Consider the following 23,739-nt stretch of genomic DNA (forward strand, 5'->3'; position numbering starts at 1 on the left):
CGTGCTTGCAGCATCCAATTATGCAGGGACACAAAATTTTCTGAACGATTATCAGTAATAATCTTTGAGGAACAGCTTTGGCAAAGAAGGAATAAAAGATACCAAATAAAATTCAGATATTATCATCTAAATGTAAAATTGTATTTATATTTTCCTACGCTTCAAAGTGCATAATAACGTTACACACACTAAGTAGTGACACGCCAACAACCATACTCGATCTCTATATACTAATTAGAAAATGTTTATGGATTTGTTTTGAACAGTCATTCATATATTAATTAGAAAATTAAAGTTAATATGATACAGTGTATATTCATATGCTAGATTAAATGTGATTTATTTGTGTTAATGATTATCAAATGGGTACTTATTAAAAATACCAAATGTCGATACAGACATGTCAAAAAAAAATATTTCGGTAAGTAGTTAATCTCCCAGTTGCAATATGTAAATGTGTACACATTTAATGGTTGAAGAAATTTTGATACATGAGAGCACTGACTGCGGGGTAGTTTGTGAAAATTGACTTTGAATGTTGAAGAGACGAAGTAAACTTGGCAAAGTCAAGTCGATGAGGAGACTTAATTTAGGCCATTAAATCTTGAAGAGAGAAATGCGTCCATATCTATAAAACTCTTAATTCAGAGACCTAATTAAAGCTGTTAGCTATACATAGTTTTGAAGCAGCATTAGACTTGCTCTTAAGGAAACAAAATGCTGGGAAAAGCAGCCTCAAGGTCAAGGGTGATCTTCACCCTGTTGTGGGTTATTACTCTCGTCCTTCTCTTTCAGACACTTGTCGCACCTCGGCCTCAGAATTTTTCTCCGACCTTAAATTGTGATTTGGGGTGAGTATCATCCCTCCTCCTATCTTCCATTTTCACAGCCTACATTGTGCTTAACTTATTTTGATCGATACTCCAAACTAAATTGATCTCTCTCTCTCCTCTCTCTCTCTCTCTCTCTTATCTTGTTATATCACATGATCCCTGCAATTCAACTCTATATTGTTGTGAAAAAAAAAAGTGTATATTTTGTAGTCATAGTCTCCAATCGATGATCTTGTTACCGCTTGCCTATAAAGTGCCTTAGCCCACCCCATGAATGATTTGGCAACCCTATTAGAATGTTTGATGACTTCTTTAAAATCCATTTAAAATCCCTACTATACATTCATTTCCATTTTTGTGAACATACTCTTTTGGTGTACAGAACGGATGTTAGCTCGTATACATTTATAGAAAATTTCTTTGACAACTTATATTTCAGAAATTTAGTATTTTCCAATTTAATTAAACAGTTTTAATAAACAAACATTCAAGACAGTTTCCTTTTCGGTGTTGGATAGCCATATATACTTGATGCATATTGGTGCTGCCTTATAAAATTCCGCTCGACTAACTTCTGTTTTATCATGCACCCCCATCCATAAAAGTGATAAACCAAGGCCACATTCCAGGATTTTTCTGCTTATTAGATTTACATGCATATAATACTAGTTTCTCACATTTGTTTAACTCTCTTAATTTCCTGAAACTACAGAGGAGTAGACCCAAGCTGCTCTCCTCGCGGTCCACATCCGTAGGGGATTTTGGTAATTAGCATCTCCAACGTCTTGGTCCTTACAACAAGTGGTTTTCTACTGGCTTCTCCACTAATTTTAGTTAACAGTTGTTTGACAATTATTGTGATTATTCATTAATGGGTGTCACAATTTAGATTCTTGCTGCTATATGGTAGGAGAATATTTCCCATGCATAGTGCTGCTGTATTTCAGTTTCTTCAAGATATTAAAAGGAGTTTCTTTATGTATGTCGGAAATGTTGATTGTATAAAGTTTTGTGTATTTGTTTGTGAAGCTGGATTATTGTTGTGGCGACCCTACCTCTCTCTAGGGTGTACTCCAGGGTTTAGCGGATCGCCTGTCTAACTTTTGCCAAGACTCACTCACTCACTTCAAGAAAACAAGTGATAACTTCTAAAGGGAAATGAAACAAGAGTTCCAAATTTAGAATGTACATTTATGCTCAAATCTATCTCAAATATTCATACATTCCTCAAAATACAATAAAAGATTTAAGATCCAGATGACTTTCAACTCTAATCAAGCACTAGCGCGAGTACAATTCACAAAAACCAAAAACTAGACGACACTAGCCTGTACCAACCCCTAACGCCCACGCTCGTACCCCCTATAAGGAAAACAAAGCTAATAGGGTGAACCAAAACTCAGTGAGATTCCAAACATCATGCAAGAATCAAGTAGCAAGTTGACCACTATGTAAAACTTGAAATATCAAAGTAGCAAGCATAAGAATTCATAAAAGTGGACAATAACACTTCAAATAACAAATCAATAGATATCCAACATTTCTCCTATACATATATAAGAAAATCTTCGTTGTGCAAGAAAGCTTTAAGTTTCAACCGCCCTTTTTGGATATCGTTGTCAATTGAGTGGACAACTGGACAAGGTAGAGATGTTGAGCTGATATTGTACAAGTTGTTAATGCAATGATTGGTGTTAATATGACTATTTTATCCATGATGCTTGCAACGTTATCACCCATTGTAGTCTGCTCTCCTCTTATTATTTTGATGGGTCCCTTTCTTAATTGCTTAGGGGCTCATATTACCAAATGAGCCCATATGTAGAATACTAATTCCTAAATAAAATGCACCAGTATAATCCTTCGTATGCCAATCCTGAAGTGGCCGGTGCTAAGCTTAATTACACAGCACTGAATAGGCACTGAATAAGGGACCTCAGTAATCAAATCTAACATTAAATGGTCAGACCCCTGTTTCTCTTCCTCTGCCACCCAAAACCGTTTTCTCATTTGCCCCTTTGCAAATTTCACCGAAGCCCCTTTGATTATTGGTGACTATTATGAGAGGTTTTTAATTCAACTTCCACCAGTTTCACCTCCCTCTGTTAAACGGTCTCTTAATTTCTCCATGTTTGCCACCCATGTCAGTTTCTGTTCCTCTTATTATGTTGGGCTTCTTTAATTCCTTGGCTGATTAGGTTTGATTTCCGCTTATTTGCTTCTTCTTCCACTTTATTCCTCTTAATGGCTCTAATTATTAAACAGCCACCAGATGAAGTATTAGCTCCCCCACGTTTTCCACCTATGGCTTTCCTCCTCCTTCCGCATTTGCTAGACGCATAGCCTTCCATCTTCTTCCGTTTCTCTCCTTTCCTTCTATGATTGGTTGGTGTTAAATCTGTTGCTACATATAGCTGTTTCTCTGTGATATGTTTGGTCGCCGATATGGAATTTCCTTGGAATTGAGGTGAGATTCGTATACAAGTAATTTTACCCATTTGATTTTGGCTTTTGCTTTCAAAAAAAGAATTACCATGCTTTCTTAGACCTGATGTGTTTGTTCTCATCTGCATCCTTCGTCCGTTTATTAATTCCGGCCTTTCATACCAAGTTAATTATTTTTTTTGTCATGCAGGCTCAAACTCTTCTCATCAAGATCAAGTTTTATCGGTTTCTTTTTAAAAAAGGTTAGTTCATTTTCGACCTTTCTCCAAACTTGCTGGAATAGCTGTTTTGTTTTTTTTAAAAATGATTTTGTGGACTGTGTTTATCATTGAATTCATGCCTGCTTGGAAATCTCCGTTAGTTTACAATTTATGCTTGTTTGGCAATCTTCTTTTGTTTACATTGGATTTGAGTATTATGTAGTACAGTTAAAAAATCTTTTGCTCTTTCATCGCTCATAGATTTCATGACATGTGTATATACATGAAAGCATAAGCAATTAGTATTGTAGTTGTTCCTTATTTTAAAAGAGCTGCAGTTCATTCGGTAGCAAAAAGTGGTTAATATTTGTAGGCTGAATCTGTGCTGAAGTATACTACAAATAAGCTTGTGTCTTAGGATTCATTCTTGTGTCTTAGGATTCATTCGAATTGTTCAAGTTTGTGTAAACCTCAAGTTCCAACCACTTTTGTTAGTTGACCCAACATTTCCATAGCAACCCACTATGAATCGAAACATTGATCCTTCTAAAATGTTCGACCGAAAAGCTCGACGTAACGAAAAGGCTAGACAAAGATATGCCTCTTTAACTGAGGAGCAGAAAGAAATCCAACGGAAAAAACGCCGTGATACCTATAAAAGTAAAAAAGAAAAGACAAAGACTACTTTTACCTCCTCGTTAGTATTGAGAGGAAAAGGTATCGCGCTGTATATACTACATTATAGTGAATATTTAGATGCCCACCTACCTCTATAATAACTCCCAACAAGTATGGCTGTAAACTAAACTACCTTTGCCTGTATCTCTATGCTCAGATGATGAGCACACCAGTAATAAGCAACTGTTACAGCAGGCTTTTCGCATTCAGGAACCTAACTGTGGTCATAAGCACCACAGTGAGGCAGGTTATTTTTGTAATCCCTTTTCCTTTAGGCTATTGTGATGTCATATAGGCATAACATTTTCACAATCTATTTAGTTCCTGGAGACAAAGTTGAAGGTAATCGAAGGCAGAAGGAGCATGTTTCAGAATTTTCAACATATCACAAAGGTGAACCACATAGAATTAAAAACATTTTTAATTCACAAATATCCAAAGATATATTAAAAGAGACCTACAAAATATGTTAGTTAACATCCTGTGGAAAATGTATAGGTTCTACTTCTACAGCTCGACGGATAAAAAAGTGTCAGCATTCTAAAGCGACCCAATCTTCAGGTTTAGTTATTGTTTCCTACTGCTAAGTTTAATTATTCTTTCCTCTTGAAACAAACATTACCAACCGAGATTTCTCCCTAGCTACTAGCTAAAAGTGATCACCTTATTTGCCAATATTGTAGACCAACCACCCATCTGCAACTCTTGCTATAGCTTGCTTTCTGAAGCAATGGAGGATCTAACAGGTTAGCTAACAAACTGATCACCATTGTTGATCATATAACAGTGGCGATCCCATTGACAAAAACTGATCACCATTGCATAAATAGGATATTCAGTTGAACCTAAACGTTCAAGAGAAGCTAAACATATGTCAAGACGAAGGTGTAAACAGAATTCAGGTTTATTCCTTCTACATAATAAAACAAGTTGTAAAACTTCAACATATTAAAAATCATATTAATGACATTTTTGATCCATTCATGTAGTTAAAAGCTGTGGGGAAGACCAAAATGCTTCGATTAGGAAACAAAACAATGTACGCAAACAACATAAAAGGGTGGTGACGGGAATTGAGGCATTATCTTCGATAAGCTTGGAAGCTGATAGATTACCAGAGCAACAGAATTGCAAGTACTGCGGAGCCAAAAAATTTTATTCTGAGTCTGCAAACTTTTGTTGCTCTGATGGAGAAGTAGTCTTAGAAGAGAATAAAATGCCAGACATATTAATAGAGCTATTTACTGGTGAAACTGAAGAAGCAATTTGTTTCAGAACCTATGTAAGAACATACAATAGTATGTTCGCTTTCACCTCTTTTGGAGTTAACTATGATAAATCGCTTTGCCAAAGAAGAAACGGAATATATACTTTCAAAATTCAGGGCCAAACGTATCATTTTATAAATCAATTGATTCCCCATGGAGGATCGGGAATGTTTTTGCAGTTATACTTTCATGATACTGAACATGAAATCGCAAATCGATTGGCTTTTTCAACAAAACTAACTGAGAGCATAGTGGTGAAACTCATGGAACTCATGAAAAGTAACCCTTATGCCTGCTTTTTCCGAAGCCTGAGACATGTTCCAGACTTGAACAATTATCAAATAGTCCTGAAATCTTACTGTCAAACTGATCAGCGAGTCTTTAACAAGCCAACAGTATCCCAAGTAGCTGCACTGTGGGTTGAAGGTGAAAACTCACAGGACAGCTATGCTAGACACATTCAAGTATACACAAAAGAGGGTCAAAGCCGTAGAATTCAATATTACTATGGCTGTTATGATCCATTGCAGTATCCACTTCTATTTCCCTTTGGCGAAACAGGGTGGCAACCTGGAATTCAGAGATCTGGCACTGGTAATCCAAAAAAAAGGAAAAGGTCAGTTAGAAATCATCAACAGACTGCAACTTTAACAAGCTTCAGATCTGCCGAAGATATAATAGAATCAGAAGAGAAAGGTTAGTTGTTTTTAAATATAATACAAATTTTATGAATACAATTTTAGTTTACCAAATGTAAATTGAAGCTTAAAATTTTTTGAAACAGCTTTCAAAAACTTTGAGAATTCAAAGGAGAATGTGTCCATGCGTGAATACTATGCATATAGGTTCCAGATGAGGGAGAAAAATAAACCAAGTATTCTTAATACTGCCCGTGCATTTCAACAGTATGTAGTGGACATGTACGTAAAAATTGAGAGTCAAAGGCTTGATTTTTTCCGGCATAGGCAACAACAAATTAGGACTGAGCAATTACAGGGTGTCATGGATTCTGTAGTTGAGGGCCAATGTAGAGGTTCAAAAGTAGGGCAACGAGTAATTTTGCCAGCATCTTTTATAGGAGGTCCTCGTGATATGAAAAGAAGGTATGTTGATGCTATGGCCTTAGTTCAAAAATTCGGAAAACCTGACATTTTTTTAACAATGACTTGTAACCCATCATGGCCAGAAATAAAAGAAAACTTACTGCCCACTGATGAGTCTCAAAACCGTGTTGATCTTTCTGCTAGAGTTTTTCATGCCAAATTAGAAATTTTAAAAGAAGAGTTGTTTAAAAAAGAGGTATTGGGTAAAGTAGCTGCTTACACCTATGTTGTTGAATTCCAAAAACGTGGGTTGCCGCATGCACATTTCTTAATAATTTTACACCCAGCGTCTAAATTATATTCAACGGAATCCTATGATCACATAGTTTCTGCTGAGATTCCAGACAAAAAAGAGCATCCACACTTGTTTAAAATGGTTCGCAAGCACATGATGCATGGTCCTTGTGGCGACAAAAATGCAGATAATGTGTGTATGCAAGGTACAACAGTTAAAAAATGCAAAAATCATTATCCTAAACAGTGGGCAGAAAAAACTACACAATCTGAAAATTCTTATCCAACATATAGGCGGAGGAGCAATGGAGAAAAGGTAAAAGTTCGAGGCCATGAATTGGATAATAGATGGGTAGTTCCATATAATCCTTACTTGTTAGCAAAATTCAATTGCCATATGAATGTTGAAATTTGCTCAACAATAAAGGTAGTCAAGTATACTTATAAGTACATATATAAGGGACATGATAAAATACACTTTGCTGTGAATTCAGATGACAGATCTAAAGAGATAGATGAAATTAAGGAGTACCAATCAGCAAGATGGGTTTCTCCTATTGAAGCCATTTGGCGAATTTACAGATTTCCCTTATTTGAAACACATCCTGCTGTCATTAACCTTCAGCTACATCTTGAAAATTACCAATCTCTGACCTTCAAAGATGATGCTGATCTTAGAGATCTTTTGAAAAGTAAATTTGCTAAGAAAAGTATGCTAACTGAATTTTTCCATATGAATGCTACTGATGAGAGAGCCAAAACATTGAAATGCACATACAAAGAATTTCCTGAACATTTTGTGTGGAAACCTGGTAAACGCATATGGGATATTAGGCAACAAAGAGGTTCAATAGGCCGAATTGTTACAGCAAATCCAAGTGAGGGTGAGAGGTACTTCTTAAGATTATTGTTATTGAATGTAAAAGGGCCAACATCATTTGATGACCTGAAAACTGTCGATGGTGTTTATGTTAATACCTTTAGAGAAGCAGCAATAATGAGAGGATTATTTGAATCCAATAACCCTCAAGAGCAGTGCCTAGAAGAAGCAGCTTTATACCACATGCCATATAGCTTTAGAAGACTATTTGCTACCCTATTAGTTTACTTCACTCCTGCTGATCCAAGAAGTTTATGGTTAAAATTCAAAGAATCTATGTCAGAAGATTTCAATAGAACTTTGAATTTGTCAAACGATCAGGTCCAACATAAAGTTCTCTATGAGATTAGCAAGTTCTTAGAATCAATGGGAAAAAACATTAATATGTATGGATTAGTACCACGAATCTTAAAGTTTGATGAAATGGATAGAGGTACAAGAGACACAAATTCTGAGCTAAACTTTAAAGTCAATGAAGAAGATATTGCTGCTATCTCTAAATTAAATGAGGATCAAAAAGTAGCATTTGATACTATCATAGATGCTGTTTTTATACACAGCAAAGGAAGTTTCTTTATTGATGGGCCTGGGGGAACAGGGAAAACATTCTTGTACCGTGCACTACTAGCTGCAGTTAGATCAAAGGGATGTATAGCTTTGGCAACGGCCTCTTGTGGAGTAGCTGCTTCTATCTTACCTGGAGGTAGAACAGCCCACTCACGATTTAAAATTCCTTTAGACATGAATCCTAACAACATGTGCAAAGTAAGCAAACAAAGCTCATTGGCAAAGTTATTACAGCAAGCCAAATTGATCATTTGGGATGAAGCGCCTATGACACATAGAGCAGGAATTGAGGGAGTAGATCGTTTACTTAGAGACCTAATGGATAACTCTGAATTATTTGGGTCAAAAGTGATGGTATTTGGTGGTGATTTTAGGCAAGTTCTGCCGGTAGTTGTAAAAGGGTCAAAATCAGACTTTATCGAAGCTAGCCTTGTAAAATCTTATATTTGGCCTCATCTGCAGAAATTAAAATTGAAGGAAAACATGAGAGCAAGATTAGATCCTGATTTTAGCAAGTACCTTCTTCGTATAGGTAATGGAACAGAAAACACAGTTAAAAATGAAAGTATTCACATCTCTCAAGCATTGCTTCTTCGCTATACAAATGAAGCAGAATCCATAAATCAATTGATTACAACTGTCTATCCAAACTTCAACATATTTTCTGAAAATACATACTCATTAATTAATAGAGCAATTTTAACTACAAAAAATGATTTTGTAGATCAGATCAATGAAAAATTGATACAGGAATTTCCCGGAACCCCATTTGACTATTTAAGCAGAGATAAATGTTTAGATAATTCGCAGCAAGCAATTTTAGAGGACTTCATGAATAGCCACACTCCAAATGGTTTTCCTCCACATCGATTGACATTGAAAGAAAATGCACCAATAATGTTGTTGAGAAACATTGACCCACCAGAAGGTCTATGTAATGGAACAAGACTTCTATGCAAATCACTTAAACACAATATTATAGATGCAGTCATAAGTTCTGGTGAATTTGCTGGGAAGCAAGTATTTCTACATAGAATTTGCTTTCGTGTTGAAAATGACCCTAATTCTCCTATATCTTTTGAACGAATGCAATTTCCTATAAGACTTTGTTTTGCAATGACCATTAATAAAGCTCAAGGGCAAACTTTAGATTATGTTGGCATTTATTTGCGAGAACCTGTTTTTTCACATGGGCAGCTGTATGTTGCATTATCTAGAGCTAAAAATAGCAAATCTGTTAAAATTTTGATCACACCTCCTGTATATGATTCAAGTTTAGATTATGTGACTCCTAATATAGTTTACAAGGATGTATTGCAGCTATCTTGTCAATAATTCCAGTACTCTGTTATATGTAAATAGCAAATAAAGTACCAGTAAATGTCTTAGTAATATATTATATTTAAATTCTATGAACTTACTACTTCGGAGTGTAACTCTTGTCTTTGGAATCCTTCGATTTTGTGGTAGTTGTCTGCAGCACTCTTCAAACGTCAAAAAATGGAAAGCAACCTGGTAAACTTCACAGAACTCCAACCTCTCATGGACAACTGGACTGCCATTGTTCAAGTGATTGAAAAGCAAAAGGTTCAGGTTTCAAGAAATGGAAAACGCTACCAAAAGTTGGTGTTTGTTGATAGTCAGGTAATATAGCTTATCATTGCATACTTTGGCACTATACACAACTAATTAATTACCATAGCACTTACTGTATTCAAAATTACAGGGTCAAACTGCTCAAGCTCTAATTTATGCTGGAGATATAATGTTCTTCAGGAAGTACTTTGAACCATATCGAAGATATTATGTATCGAATGCTAGGATTCAAAATGTGTTGCCAAGGTACAGTACGTACCCAAATGAGTGCTCATGGACCATTGACAACTCCACGCTTGTCCAAGAAATCGATGAAGTGGACCCCCCTCTGATACCTAATGTGTTTAACTTTGCTGACTACGATTCAGTTTATCAGCACATTGACACAACTGATGAAATAGGTACCATTCCTGATTTACCTTAACATATAATTTACATAGTCATAGTTACACTTTTTAATATCAAACTCTGGTTATTAGATCTTATTGGAATAGCAATTCACGTGCACCCGAAAGCAATCAGAGGTGGAACACCAACTAGGGATATCATTCTTACAGATCACATGTCGCACCCAATGGTACTGACCCTTTGGGGAGAGCATGAATCAGAAGAGGGACAAGACATAGCTGATATGATCCACACCCAACCTGTGGTTGCAGCGCTTCGAGTCCGAGTGACATCTTACCATGGTACGTACTCTTTTAAAAACCATTTACAAAAATCCTAAGTTGACTGAAACCAGAAAAGGAAAAACTTATGTTGCTATTGTCAACTTTGTAGCCATGCATCTATCCACCAAATTCTCCAGCAGCATACTAATCAATCCTCCAATTCAGCAAGCCAATGACCTGCGTAACTGGTAACTTTACTTTAAAATAGTTACATTATAAATTATTCAACATTCATTACCAAAAAGGCTTACTATCCTTTACATTACAACAAATAAAATATTAGGTGCAGTCACAATCAAGAGGAAATCACGCGTTTCATTGCTGAGCGGACTTATGGTGATCGTCTCAAACTCCTACCTGTACCAGATGATGACAGAGTTATAACTATCAGCGATCTCACAGCTGTGGTTGAGGTACATATACAACTCACTCACAATCCTTTATTTCTGCATGCATGCCAACAGCCAAAAAGTCTGTAGTCTCTTCCATTACAAAATTGGCTTGTGGGTTATCGAATTGGATTATACTGACTACAAGCTTGAACTACCATTCCCTACTCTCCTGATTGATTGGTAATGAGATTTGAATGTTTTGGGCAAAAATGTCTTCAGTTTAGTTTTCATTGTATCTGTACGTTTTTGTAGAACTAATTAATGCTCCCTTTCATTTGGTTTTTCCGGATATACGGGCTTTCATCCAGTAATTTTGTCCTCGTTAATGAAATTAGTAGCTCCTGTTTTCCCATTTTACCCAGTAATTTTTTATTTACTTGTTTGTCCCATTTCTTCGTATTTTTGCATCTCTGTGACTTTGTAGGTGGAATTTCGTGTTTTAATGCTACTGCGTAATTACCATTTTTTCCCCTACTCATTATCTTACTTGTCAAATTGTACTTTCTCTCTTGTGAACCTCACTGTAGCGTAAAGCTTTTTAATTCTTTTTAATTGCTTGATGGATTCTATAGTTTTATTATGAAACTCTCGCCCATGTGAAATTCAAGAATCATATGCTTTGCATTATCTTTTATAAGAGGGTCTTCTGGGCCTAATACAATTCTTGCCTGGCGTACTAGATGTTAACAAATGGCTTAACACAATAGGTTAACAGTGCTACAAAATTGATTATCTACTTTGACTTCTATTACTATTAGCAAACTTGGTATACTTGTCCGAGCCTTTGTAATAATACAATGCTCATTCATTGCAGGCAAGGCCCTATTGGATTAGAGGCATACCAAAACTTCTAGATAGAAGTCAAAAGCTATGGTACCATTCATGCCCCCACTGCTACAAATACATCAGAGCAAGGCCAGATTGCGAGATCACCTGCACTTCATGCTACCAGCGCATCCGTCTCACTCCACGGTAAACATATACCTTAATCTAATATTAACAACCCCTGCTGCCAAAAAAGCTTCTAATAACATGAACCCAAAAACAGCTGCAGACTAACAGTGCAAATTAGTGATATGAGTGGTGCTATAACTCTTGACCTGAGTGGTGATGATGCTGAACAACTCCTCCCATTCTGCATAAGTGACATCCAAAAGCAAGAGCAGCAGGTACATTCGAACTCAAAACTACTTTGCAACATTCTGCTCACTTCAAATAAATACTTAAAGTCTCTATTCTTCCTACAGGGAAATGTCCAGTACGCCACTATAGCAGATTTCATCAAGCAGAAAAACTTAGTTTGCTTGGTCAAGAAATCAAATACAATCCACAGTTCCAGGAGCTCAGAAAAGTACAATGCCATAGTTGCCCATATCAACAATGCTACTGCAGAAGAAAACTATGTCATCAGCAAATATATCACCAACTACAAAGCTACAGCATCCACTTGGGCAGCAGCACAAGAAGAACATTCCAAAAAGAATGTTACCGACATGGCTGAAAATATGGCAATAGAAAAAGTTGATAGCATAATGGAAGGAGAAACACAAAGCAAAGGAGTGGATCAACTCAGTCCTTCTAACACAGAAGATAAGAAGAAAAAGGCAGCAGTTGCAGCAGCCCCAATGAAACTCAGAGTCAACCCCACTAAGAAACACCGCACCTAAACTGCCAAAGCCCATCCTTGAAGTTATATCCTTTGCGAATGGATCTTCATTATTCCTAAGTACTACTACTTTAACGGACAAACTTGGCTGAACTTTTCCTTTATCTGTTCTATGTAAATAGAAGTATCTAAAATAAGACTGTTTCAAATTAGGTTAAGTGCAAGGTGGTCTATTATACCTTCTTAGAAAAGGAGCCACTGAGCATTTAATCTAAATCTGAAACTATCATTGGGCCTATATCCCTGTCCGTATGGTCATGAACTCAAACATCCTGATCTAAGCTATGGTTTTTTATAATACTATGATGTGGTTCTCTATTATTTTCGTACGGCTTCTCAGTTACAACTTCCATCTTTTCTCTCTTCACTATTATTTACGAAGGTTAGATAGATCTCACCACGCGCATTATGGAGTGCGCATTGCGCGACCCACAGGCACCCCACTCCCGCGCATTGCGCGGGCCTCCCCCCCTAGTAGATGAAATAAAAACAAGAAGATTTGGGTAAGAAAGTATTGGTCAAGTGGTGTACTCAACCGGTAACAAACGGCGCACATCGATTCAAGCCTATTTCCTTGAATCTCTTGTACTTTTGTTTTAACTTATGATTCACTAACTTAATATTAGTACTTCTAATCACACAGTTTCTCTTACTTAATACTCGCTCTTATCCACCAAATTTAGTACACACATCTTATCAACTGACCACACTATCAAAATGTGCAAAAACCCTAGTTTACCTTAACTATAAGAGTAAAAGTAAAACTTTCGATTTTATGATGTATTATAACTATTGAGAAAGTAAATTAGTAGTAAAGAAATTATAAATGAACTTATTCAAAATAAAAGAGAATTATAAGAAAAATATAGGTGAATTTTCAAGTGCTCGGTCTTTTCTTTTTTGGAAAAGGTAAAACAAACAAGCACTAAAATTCAGAATTTTGAAATCAAAGTAAAGATTGAAGATAATGAATATTCAGTTGACCTTTTCAAGAGAATGGTGTCCCAGCATCCAGACACGATCCCCGGATCCCCGGAAAAGAAAATTTTCAAATCGAAGCACCCTACAGCTACAGTCGCCTGTGCACGCCTCAAGCTGGTTGTCCAATACGAAAACAAGTAATGGCAAAATTGTTCACAATATTAGATCGATTGGGTCTTTCAAATTTAATGCTTGGAAGCCATACATATACAGATTTAAGGTAGCATAATTTTTTGAAAATTGTAATAATTTTACTCATAACTTTTAAATACATATTGACTATTCACACGTACAAATTTCTGTGTATAATTTTAGCTTTTTGTCATACTTTTAGAAAAGAATCTGTAAAATATGAGTGTACATAATATTCCATACAATGGCCGTATGTTGAAAGTAAAATATAACATTCATTAACTTAAACCTGCTTCCACAGTGGTAAATTCCGGATTCCAAATCAAAATGATTGACGTTCAAATCAGGCCAATTTTTTGTTAAAATAAAAAAATGATTCGAACAAAATATCTTTCGGATTTCCAAAAATAAGAAAAACATAGCAAAGACACATACATGCCAGAAATATATAGTCAGAACCCAGAAAAATGAAATAACTTGAGACAATCTACAGTTTTGGTGAGTGTCTTTGGATCCATAATTTCATAAAAATAGGAAAAAAATACATTTAATAATTTTATAATACAACGTATACCTGTCGCATAAATAGCCCAAAGATAGAATAGAGTGATGAAAAAGGTGGATGCGTCTCACAATTGCATGGTACACAGAGTCCGTGTCCGACAGGACAGCTACACTTGTGTACTGCAACTGAATTATGTCCCAGCTTCTAAAGTCGATTCAGCAAAGAAAATTTTCGAATGGAAGCTCCCAATAAAGCAACAATGGCCTATTCTACTTGAATGCTAGCTAGTACATTTAACAAAGTGTAAGAAGCGAAAAAAAATAAATAAATAAAATAAAATTCACTGCCTCAAGGCCACAATTGGGCAGTCAATAATTAAAGTATATTTGTGATCAAAATAAAATCTAAGATGGGTGTAATTAAACCCGGTTCCCATAGTGGTGTAATAAAAGAAATTCTAATTAGAGCCTCGACAATCACCAGTGGTTGCGAGGCACGTTTACAGTACAATTTTCCTTGTGTACATCAATTCTTGAAACATTGACCCAAATAGCAAATATAGAAAACGAAAAAGAAAATCCACCCATGGCTGCGTTCCAGATGAATCGCACCATTAGGTAAATTAAGCAATCGGCAACCATTTTCGCACAGTTCTTAAGGAGAGGAGACCATTGATAGCTTGGAAAATGGTCTGTGTATGCCTACAAATTGTTTGTTAGATATGAAAAGAATTAACGCTGAAATTGTTCACATCGATATGACCTATTGAGTCCAACAAATTGCAATGCTTACCACGTTCAATGGACTTTGGACAAGGCATGTCTATAAAAGGAGAAATCAAGGCCTAAAACTTGAGAGCATAAAAAATGTAAAGTAGCGTAGATGGAAATTAGAATGGTTTGAAAAGCAGCCTTTAGAGCCATCTCCAGTGCCCTGTTGTGGATTATTATTCTCTTCCATCTGTTTGTTCCAGTATATATAGCTCGCAGTCCGACTCACCAAGGGAAAACTAGAGTACTGCACTATTTATTCTTTTTTAAAGGGGACAAAAGGAAAGAAAGAATGTGCTGTTCCAGTTCACATTAGTTAACCGGGTCATGATCCTCTCCATTTCAAATGCATGCATGTGTGTCGTGTTGTTCTGCCAATTCAGATTTTTTTTTTTTTTTAACATGACATGCTCAAATGCCTTAATATTAGATAGGAATATAGACTATTATTTTAGAGTATTTATTATAAACAGAATTGTACTGATTTTTATACAAAATGTATTGCAAAAATTTAAGCTAAAAGATGTTGGTTTTTGGGGAAAGGACAACACAGTTGTCTTTTACAGCAACTCCAAAATTAAGCAATCAAAAGTACTTTTCTTTTCCACAAAACTATATTAACATTATTTGAATAGTGTGGTTTTAAAAAGGTTTGAAATCATCAATGTAAATTTTTAAAATTATTGTTTAGGAAATAGAATTAAAAATCAAATCTCCTATATATAGTCATAACTTTTTGGTGGCCCGTGGATGGGAGGGGATCTTGCTACCAGTTTTTCAATATTTGACTCGTAAATTATCAATGTTAGATGGACCGGATCAACGAATACAGGATCAAATGCGACTAGGCCTAAAACTATGTTTCAAATGATAGATTTATTGTGCATTTGGTCTAGTAAGTATACGGATATCATGAAATTGTAGTTTGTTATTCTGTCTATAAATTAGTCTATAATGATATAAAACATTATCCTATAAAACAAGGATACATGCCTGTCTATGACCATGCGAATGAAACTTTAAACTTTAAAAGTCCCGAGGACACGCTTAAGCATTTTGACTGATTAAATAGATCGCTGATGACTGATAAATGCTTTTAGCAATGATAAACTATTTTGACTGATGACTGATTAAATAGTTCAGGTGGAGTTTAATAGAGACCAAAGAGTTGACAATCAAATCAAAAATAAAAAGCCCGCACACAGAAAGAGAGAGAGTTGAATGCCAATAGAGTACAGGACTCCGTCATAGGAGGGAACACCTAATGCAGATTGAACACCTAATCCTTGGAAAATCGGATAATTTCGTAGGATTAGATGTGAAACCAGTAGCAGAAGGAAGAATTGGCATTGAAAAGTCAAGTTTCTGGTGAAGACTTTGTCAGCATTACTGGTTCATGCCACTATTCACTTATGTGTAAGCATCTATTGGTTTTTACTGTTTATATGAGACCTTAGTAATTGATTTTAGGAAAAGAAAGTAAAGTTAAATAGCAAAAGTTGTATTTAATGGAGCATTAGTTGCTTACATCCAAGAACCTTAATGGAGCATTTATTAGTTGCTTACAAGTTGATAGTACAAGAAAAGGAACTTAAAGCATCGTAAAAGTAGGGGAAAAGTGTATATTGAATGTATTAGAGCAATTGCATAAAGGGACAATTATCTAATCAGATCTCAAAATGGTTAAAACAAGGAGGAATTTTACTTTTATTGCGAGTAACAATTGTAAAGAATTTGAAGGCTAATTTGAATCTTAGCAGAATCTGAACAAATACAATGTGCTTTGCTTTCAAGGATTTCTTCATTCATTCTGCCTTTCCATCTTTGAAACTACAGATTACCGAGAGAAGATTCCCCTCGAGGTTCTCATCCTTAGGTCGACCATGGGCTTCTATTGAATTTGTGAACGGTCGCCAAGGGAGAAAGTAGAACAGAATGGACTACTTTAACACTAACAAGTTAGGATTATGAAATAAATTGTACCAAAGTTTCAAGTTCATTAATTTATTAGTATCTTTTATTTAACTAGTCAGAATTGCTTAGGTTCATGATATTCTCTACTGCAGACATTATCAATTATCTTCTCAACATTTTGACTCCTAATTCCCTGTTTATTGAGAGAAGGATGACTTCAATAGAATGGCCTTCAGTTTTCTGTATGCTTCAAAAGGTGCATATGACATGTCAACAATCTTATTGGTCGCCATACAAGAATAATTATTGATTAAATACTGGATCTTAAATACTTGCTTTACCTCGTTATTTAATCAACAATCTTTTTTCTTATTGATAACTTTCGGTGACTCCCAGCCAAAAAAAAAAAAAGAAAAGAAAAACGAACTGAAGTAATTATAATACTGGAGCCACGAGGGCAGGAAAAAAATTCTGGGAAAACGTATCTTGAGTAAATAAATAACCTACATGTGGGTATACATACATACATCTTTTCATATATAAAACATGAAGCATGAGTTTGGTGTTTAAACTTTTTATCGTCTTTTATTTTTTTCAATTTTACTTTCACAAAATAAAAACAATTTAATTTTTTCTTAATTTGCACGCTCCCTATATAATATGCCAAACGAAAACTTGGATGAGCAGTTGATAATTTTTTAGGCCACTCCATGTGTGGATTTAGTGACTAGATGAGTTTTCTCATTTTTAGTGATCATAAAATTTGACGAAAGTGTTTCTATATCCAAAATACCTAATACTTGAAATACAAGAAAGGCAAAAAATATTTTACTAAACAAAAAACTTAATGACCAAAGACTCAAATAGTCCACTAAATCTCTCTTGGTTTAGTGCACATAATCTAATTACAGGTTCATTATATGTATAGGCAACTAAAGAAAAAACTCCCTTATACAAAAGGCGATGTGGGACAAATCCATATTTAACAAATCTCTAACTTGGCATGTCCCTAATATTGATAATAGCAAATCTGCTCTACCTTCTCCGCATAAGCTCCAATAGGTCTAAATCACCAACAACGAATACCAACCAAGTCCAACCACTGTTTGAACTTGTAAATTGGAAGAGATTTCATGAACATGTTAGCATGATTCTCCTTAGTACTGATTTTCTAAATAAGGACTTTTTCTTCAACAATAGTATCTCGAATGAAATGAAACTTCATATCAATATGTTTTGTCCTCTTATGATACATCTGGTCTTTAGTCAAATGAAAGGTACTTTGACTATCACAGTAAATAGTAGTAACACCTTGATGCAGACTGAGCTTGCCAAACAAATTCTTCAACCACAAGACTTCTTTGATTATCTCGATCATAGTCATATATTCTGCCTCCGTAATCGATAAAACTACAACAGGTTGTAAAGTTGCTTTCCAACTAATTGCACAACCACCAATACAGAATACATAATCTGAAAGTGATCTTCTCTTGTCAAGATCTTTGGCATAGTCAAAATCTACAAAACCAACCAAAGTGTCATTATTTCTCCCAAACTCTAAGCAACTATTTGATGTGAGGGTTTGAAAATTTGTTTATATTTTCTTATAATCCTCTTTTATTTTGAATAAGTTAATTTATAATTCCTTTACTATTAATTTACTCCCTCAATAGTTGTAATAAATAATAGAACTGAAAGTTTTACTTTTACTTTTATAGTTAGAGTAAACTAGGGTTTTTGTGCATTTTGGTAGTGTGATTAGTTGGTGATGTGTGTGTACTAAATTTGGTAGATAAGAGTGAGTATTAAGTAAGAGGAAGTGTGTGATTAAAAGTGCTAAGAATAAGTTAGTGATCATAAGTTAAAACAAAAGCACAAGTGAGTTAAGAAAGTAGGCTTGAACCGACGTGCGCTGTTTGTTACCAGTTGAGTACATCACTTGATCAATACTTTCTTACCCTAATTTCCTTGTTTTTATTTCATTTAATTCTCCCTAAATTAACCCTAAAGTCAGCCAAAATTATTGACCAAGAAAAGGAAAGAAAAGAAAAAAAAAAGAGGAAAAACTTGGCCTTGCCAAGTGTACGTCAATGATCCAAGCATGTTTGACCAAGACAACTTTCTTTCTTCTTATCTTTCTTTTGGACCAATTTTCCTCCATTTCTTTCATCTTGGCTGAACCATAGGAGAGGAAAAGAGAGGATAAAAACTTCCATTTCCATCTTGATTTTGCCTTGTTTAAGTTAGAATCACAAAAATTAAACCGAACAAACAAGCACTAAGGAAGCAAGGAAGCTTGTAGCAGAGAGTTATTGGAGAGGAAGCCTTGGTTTCTTCACTTTCTTCAAGAGGTTGAAGGTATAAGATGAACAACTTTCTTTCTCTTTCTTATTCTTGCAAATAGAAGATGACATGAAACTTGGAGTTTTATGGATGATAACCTAGATTTGGTGAAGATTAGTGAAATTTCAGCTTAGGGCTTATGATTTTCAGCCTTGATTTGTGTTGTTCATCCATGGTATGTTAGTATTGAGCTTGGTTATGGACTTGTGTGATGATTGGTAGCATTATTGTGACTTTTTAGCTTCTAAATATAAATTTCCAGCTTTCTTAGAGATTTTGCAGCTTTAATATTGTGATGATATGTGATAGAAATGAGCTCCAATTAGATGGTTTATAGCCTAGATTAAGAGCTACTTTTATCTTATACCCCCGACATTTGAAAATATTTGAAAATAAAAACTCCAATAGTGATCATTTCATTCAGTTAGTCATTTCATTCATTGCATTTTATTCACTAGCCAGTACTCCACCTGACTTCGTGATCATACTTGAGTATACCAAAATAGTGACCTAGGATTACCAACCTACCCGACTGAGTCTGCTTCTGGCTCGAATAAGCTAGCAACAAAAGGTAAGGCCCAATTCAGCCAATGTGATAAAGTATACATGGCTTACATTCATGTACAAGTAACATTCAATCATTTAATCATTGAAAATTTACATTCACTTAGGTCGAGTGCAATAAAGTATACACTCACCTGTTTAAAATCTATTTAACAATCAGTGGAAAACATTTAACACTCAAATACTTATTCACAAATATTCAACATAGTAACTTATTGCACAAACATGCAAGGAACACTCACCACTTGATCACAATCGTTTCACTTCAACACTGATTCATCCTCTTGGATAGGTTTAAATTCTGTCGTCATGTAATTCATCAAAAGTCTAGCTACTTAAAGCCAAGATGATGAGAAAATATGAGATTCGAAACTTCACTTAGCAACCACAGAAACTACAGGTTTAACCCTAATATTAGAATACCAAAAGGGCCACGGTTTCTTGTTTAAATCAAATTCTTATGATGCATGCTAAGATTAACACATCACTAAAATTTTCAAATCAAAATATATAGGATTTAACCAAAGAAAGTTAGGTTTAAACCCAGAAAAGTTTTCTAAAGTTTTCCCAAGTCCCACTCAATCCATTTGATAAAATTTTCAACTTTTGTGACATTCTTTAAAAAGGTATAACTTGAGTTTCGTAAGTCGAAAAATCATAAAACTTACACTGTTAGAAAATATACTCAAAGCACTAATAGGTTTAGAAGACATCTTCATCAAATTCAGCTCATAGATTAGTCAAATTTCAGTTTAAAACTCACTGTTGTCACAAGTGCAGAAACAGAACAGTCATGATTTTCAAGAAATTTTGCAAATTTGCTGGTATTTATAGAAATTGAACCAAACCCTTAATTTTATATCGTTTGAAGTTCTCTGAGTCTAGTTTCAGATGCAACAAATGAAACTTAATTCCAACTTCTCTATACGAAGTTATTGCCAATTTTTCCAAAACTGCACAAAACTTCCTGTGAAAATTTTTAGATTTCTAATAACTTGAGAAAATGAAAATTTTCTTAACGATATCTCACTCCTATGGCTCAAATTCAACATACATGTGAAGATTAAGGTTTTAAAAAATGTCTTGAACAAGGTTACATCAAAATCACCACAAAATTTTTGAAAAGAAAGCTGAAATTCTCTCTCTCCCTCTCGGCTAGCCATAACAGAAATTTTTCCCGCAAAATCTCCAACAAAATTTTCAACTTTCTTACTTAATTTTATGGCAAATGCACTATATCTTATAACTAACATGTCATGAGACTTATAATATATGTTCTTGGCAAGAAAATCCATGATAACTTCACATATATATAAAGTTTCAAGTAACTACATCAAAGCTGGAATTTTGCCTCTCAAAACTAGAAATTTGCATACCAAGACTAAAAATCACATATCAAGGTTAAAATTTCATATCAAAACTAGAACATCTCTTATGAAAATTGAAAATTCATCTCAAAGCTGAAAATTGAACATTAAAGCTGGAAATTGACCAAACCCTAGCAAAACCATGAAATTACTATAAACATACTTCCTTTAGATTTAATCATGACATATCTTGCATAAATCTCAAGAAATAAGTAAAAAAGAGATGTTTTCTAGAAAATTTACCTCAAAATCACAAGATGACAAGCAACTCAAGAGATTTCTTCCTCCAAAACTCCATCAAAAGCTTCCCTTCAAGCTTACCTCAAGGTTGATCGGAGTGTATTAGGGTTGGTCTTTGAATTTTTCACAAATCAAGTAAGTAAATCAAGATGAAATTAAAGTTTTTTCTCTCTTCTCTCTGTCTCTTAGGTCCGGCCAACAAGGAGAAAAAAATGAGGAGTTTTTGGCTAATTTTGGAAGATAAGCACAAGACTTCTCTTGGTCCAAGTCTTGATCAAGATTTCATGGATGTGAGACACTTGTCAAGGCATGGCTAATGCCTATCTCTTTGTCTCTCGATTTATCTCTAATGACTAATCTAACTTGTGTTTCTCCAATTCACCCTTAACACTTCTAATCACATAATATTTTTTGCACCACACTCGTTCTCGTCTCCCAAATTTATTGCACACATCTCACTAGTCGGTCAAACTACCATAATACTTTATGAAACTTTACATGTACCAAATTATTAAAAGGAAAAAGAGAAAAATCTTGACTTAACCTTTAAAATCATCATAAAATTAAGGCTAGTAAATAGGCAAGTAAGGTAAAATAAAAGAAAATATAAATTGATTAATTTTTTTTTAAATAAGAAAAAATATAAAATAATTTTCGAGTCCTCACAGCACTAGTCAATAAAACCCTTAGAGAATCATGGGTCTTAATTGAGGGGATGGCGGAGAAACAGTTTGGCACAAGGGACAACATACCAACTCAACAAGTAAATTAGGTAAATGCTCCTTTTATTCAACAGCAATTATTTGAGTTAACCTCTGTTGTTTGTCAGTTGACAGTAGGAAATTTGCAGCAGGTGGAATCTGCAAAGACACTAGTCATCCAACGGATGGGTATCTAATGCTGCAAGAGGAAAGTTTGGAACAATTGAATATGGCTAGGAACGTGCCCCGCGCCATACAAGCACTATGATCCATACTCAAACACTTATAACCAAGGTTAGAGAGATCATCCAAATTTCAGCTATGAGGGAATAGACAGCAGATTTTCTTCCCCTATAGGCAACAAGGGTTCTAGCCCCAATATCCACCAACGCCTCAACCTTCTTCATCCAACTCAGGAACTTCTCTTGAGGATATTGTTAAGACTTTAGCTATTAATACCGTGCAATTCAAGCAGAAAACAGAATCGAGCATTCAAAATCTAGAAAATCAAGTGAGTCAAATTGCGATTGCACTCAATCGGCTAGAGTGTAAAGGGAAAGGAAAGTTGTCATCTCAACCTGAGGTAAATCCCAAAAATGTGAGTGCTATGACCCTCAGGACTGGCAAGGAGGTTGAAGGTCCGAACCCAAAACTGATTATTCCAAAGGAAAAGAACGAGAACCAGATTGAGCAAGAAATTGAGAAAGAAGGCAAAAGCAGTGTAGATGGTAAGGTAATTCTTGACTCTTCTGTTAAAGTTAATTCTAACTCGCTGTCTTTCCCTAATAGGTTAGAGAAGTCGAAAATGTTGGACAAAGAAAAGGAAATTTTAGAAGTGTTTCACAAAGTGGAGATCAATATTCCTCTATTAGACGCGATCAGACAAGTGCCCAAGTATGCTAAGTTTTTGAAGCACTTGTGCGTCAACAAGAGGAAGTTGTGAGCAGATAAAAAGATAGTGGTGGGAGAAAACGTATCAGCCGTGTTACAAAAGAAACTTCAACCCAAGTGTGGGGATCTAGGCATGTATACTATCCCCTGTAAAATAGAAAATACTAGACTTAGAAATGCAATGCTAGATTTAGGAGTTTCGATCAATGTGATGCCTAAGACTGTATATGCTTCTCTAAATTTAGGACTGTTGAAACAAATTGAGAAAATCATTCAGTTAGCTGACCGTTCTAATACGTATCCTGACAGGTTAATTGAAGATGTCCTAATTCAAGTTAATGAGCTAGTATTTTCTACTGATTTTTATGTTCTTAACATAGATTATGAGAATTTTATGAATCTATCCCCTATAATATTAGGAAGACCATTTCTCAGTACTGCCCATACCAAAATAGATGTTAATAAGGGAACTCTTACTATGGAATTTGATGGGGAGATCGTCCATTCCAATATTTTTAAAGCCATGAGATATCCCACTGAAACTGATTCTGTGTGTTCTGCTAGTGTTATTAACCTTGATTTGTAGGAGTTACTTTTAACTTAATGTTGAAGATGAACTACAAATGGCCTTGACCAATTCATTCTGGAATTAAGTGCCAATCTTAAACACATGGTTGAAGCACTACAGACTTTGGAGCTTCACACCAAGAGGTATGAATTTGCCCCAATTTTTATGCATGAGTCTTATTCAAAATTGTTACCTTCTGTTGTGCAAGCACCTGAAGTGGAGTTTAAGCC

The 23,739-nt window shown here is 35.1% G+C and overlaps 2 protein-coding genes and 1 long non-coding RNA gene across 6 annotated transcripts; all 3 read left to right on the top strand.

Annotated features, from left to right (window-relative positions):
* The first annotated feature begins 684 nt into the window (after positions 1-684).
* LOC113709622 (uncharacterized) lies at positions 685-1,861 on the top strand. Its single transcript, XR_003452758.2, has 2 exons — positions 685-851; positions 1,546-1,861. It is a non-coding gene; the product is annotated as an uncharacterized lncRNA (long non-coding RNA).
* Positions 1,862-2,596: 735 nt separating this feature from the next.
* LOC113709611 (replication protein A 70 kDa DNA-binding subunit B-like) lies at positions 2,597-12,854 on the top strand. 4 transcript variants are annotated; one of them, XM_072066589.1, is made up of 11 exons: positions 2,597-2,976; positions 3,099-3,300; positions 3,469-3,520; positions 9,679-9,852; positions 9,935-10,205; positions 10,284-10,493; positions 10,585-10,663; positions 10,759-10,888; positions 11,682-11,839; positions 11,916-12,036; positions 12,115-12,854. In XM_072066589.1, the coding sequence occupies exons 2-11, from the start codon at positions 3,263-3,265 to the stop codon at positions 12,532-12,534; spliced, it is 1,653 nt and encodes a 550-aa protein (XP_071922690.1). In that variant the 5' UTR covers positions 2,597-2,976; positions 3,099-3,262; the 3' UTR covers positions 12,535-12,854. The 4 variants fall into 4 exon arrangements, with proteins under 4 accessions (XP_071922690.1, XP_071922689.1, XP_071922691.1 ...); XM_072066588.1 differs by having other exon boundaries at positions 2,597-3,300; XM_072066590.1 differs by having other exon boundaries at positions 2,598-3,300; positions 9,689-9,852.
* Positions 12,855-23,122: 10,268 nt separating this feature from the next.
* LOC113708404 (uncharacterized) lies at positions 23,123-23,527 on the top strand. The gene has a single exon (XM_027230862.2). It carries the CDS (start codon positions 23,123-23,125, stop codon positions 23,525-23,527), a length of 405 nt encoding a protein of 134 aa, XP_027086663.2.
* Positions 23,528-23,739: the final 212 nt, after the last annotated feature.

This window comes from Coffea arabica, chromosome 9e, assembly GCF_036785885.1.
Source record: "Coffea arabica cultivar ET-39 chromosome 9e, Coffea Arabica ET-39 HiFi, whole genome shotgun sequence".
NCBI classification, from domain to species: Eukaryota; Viridiplantae; Streptophyta; class Magnoliopsida; order Gentianales; family Rubiaceae; genus Coffea; species Coffea arabica.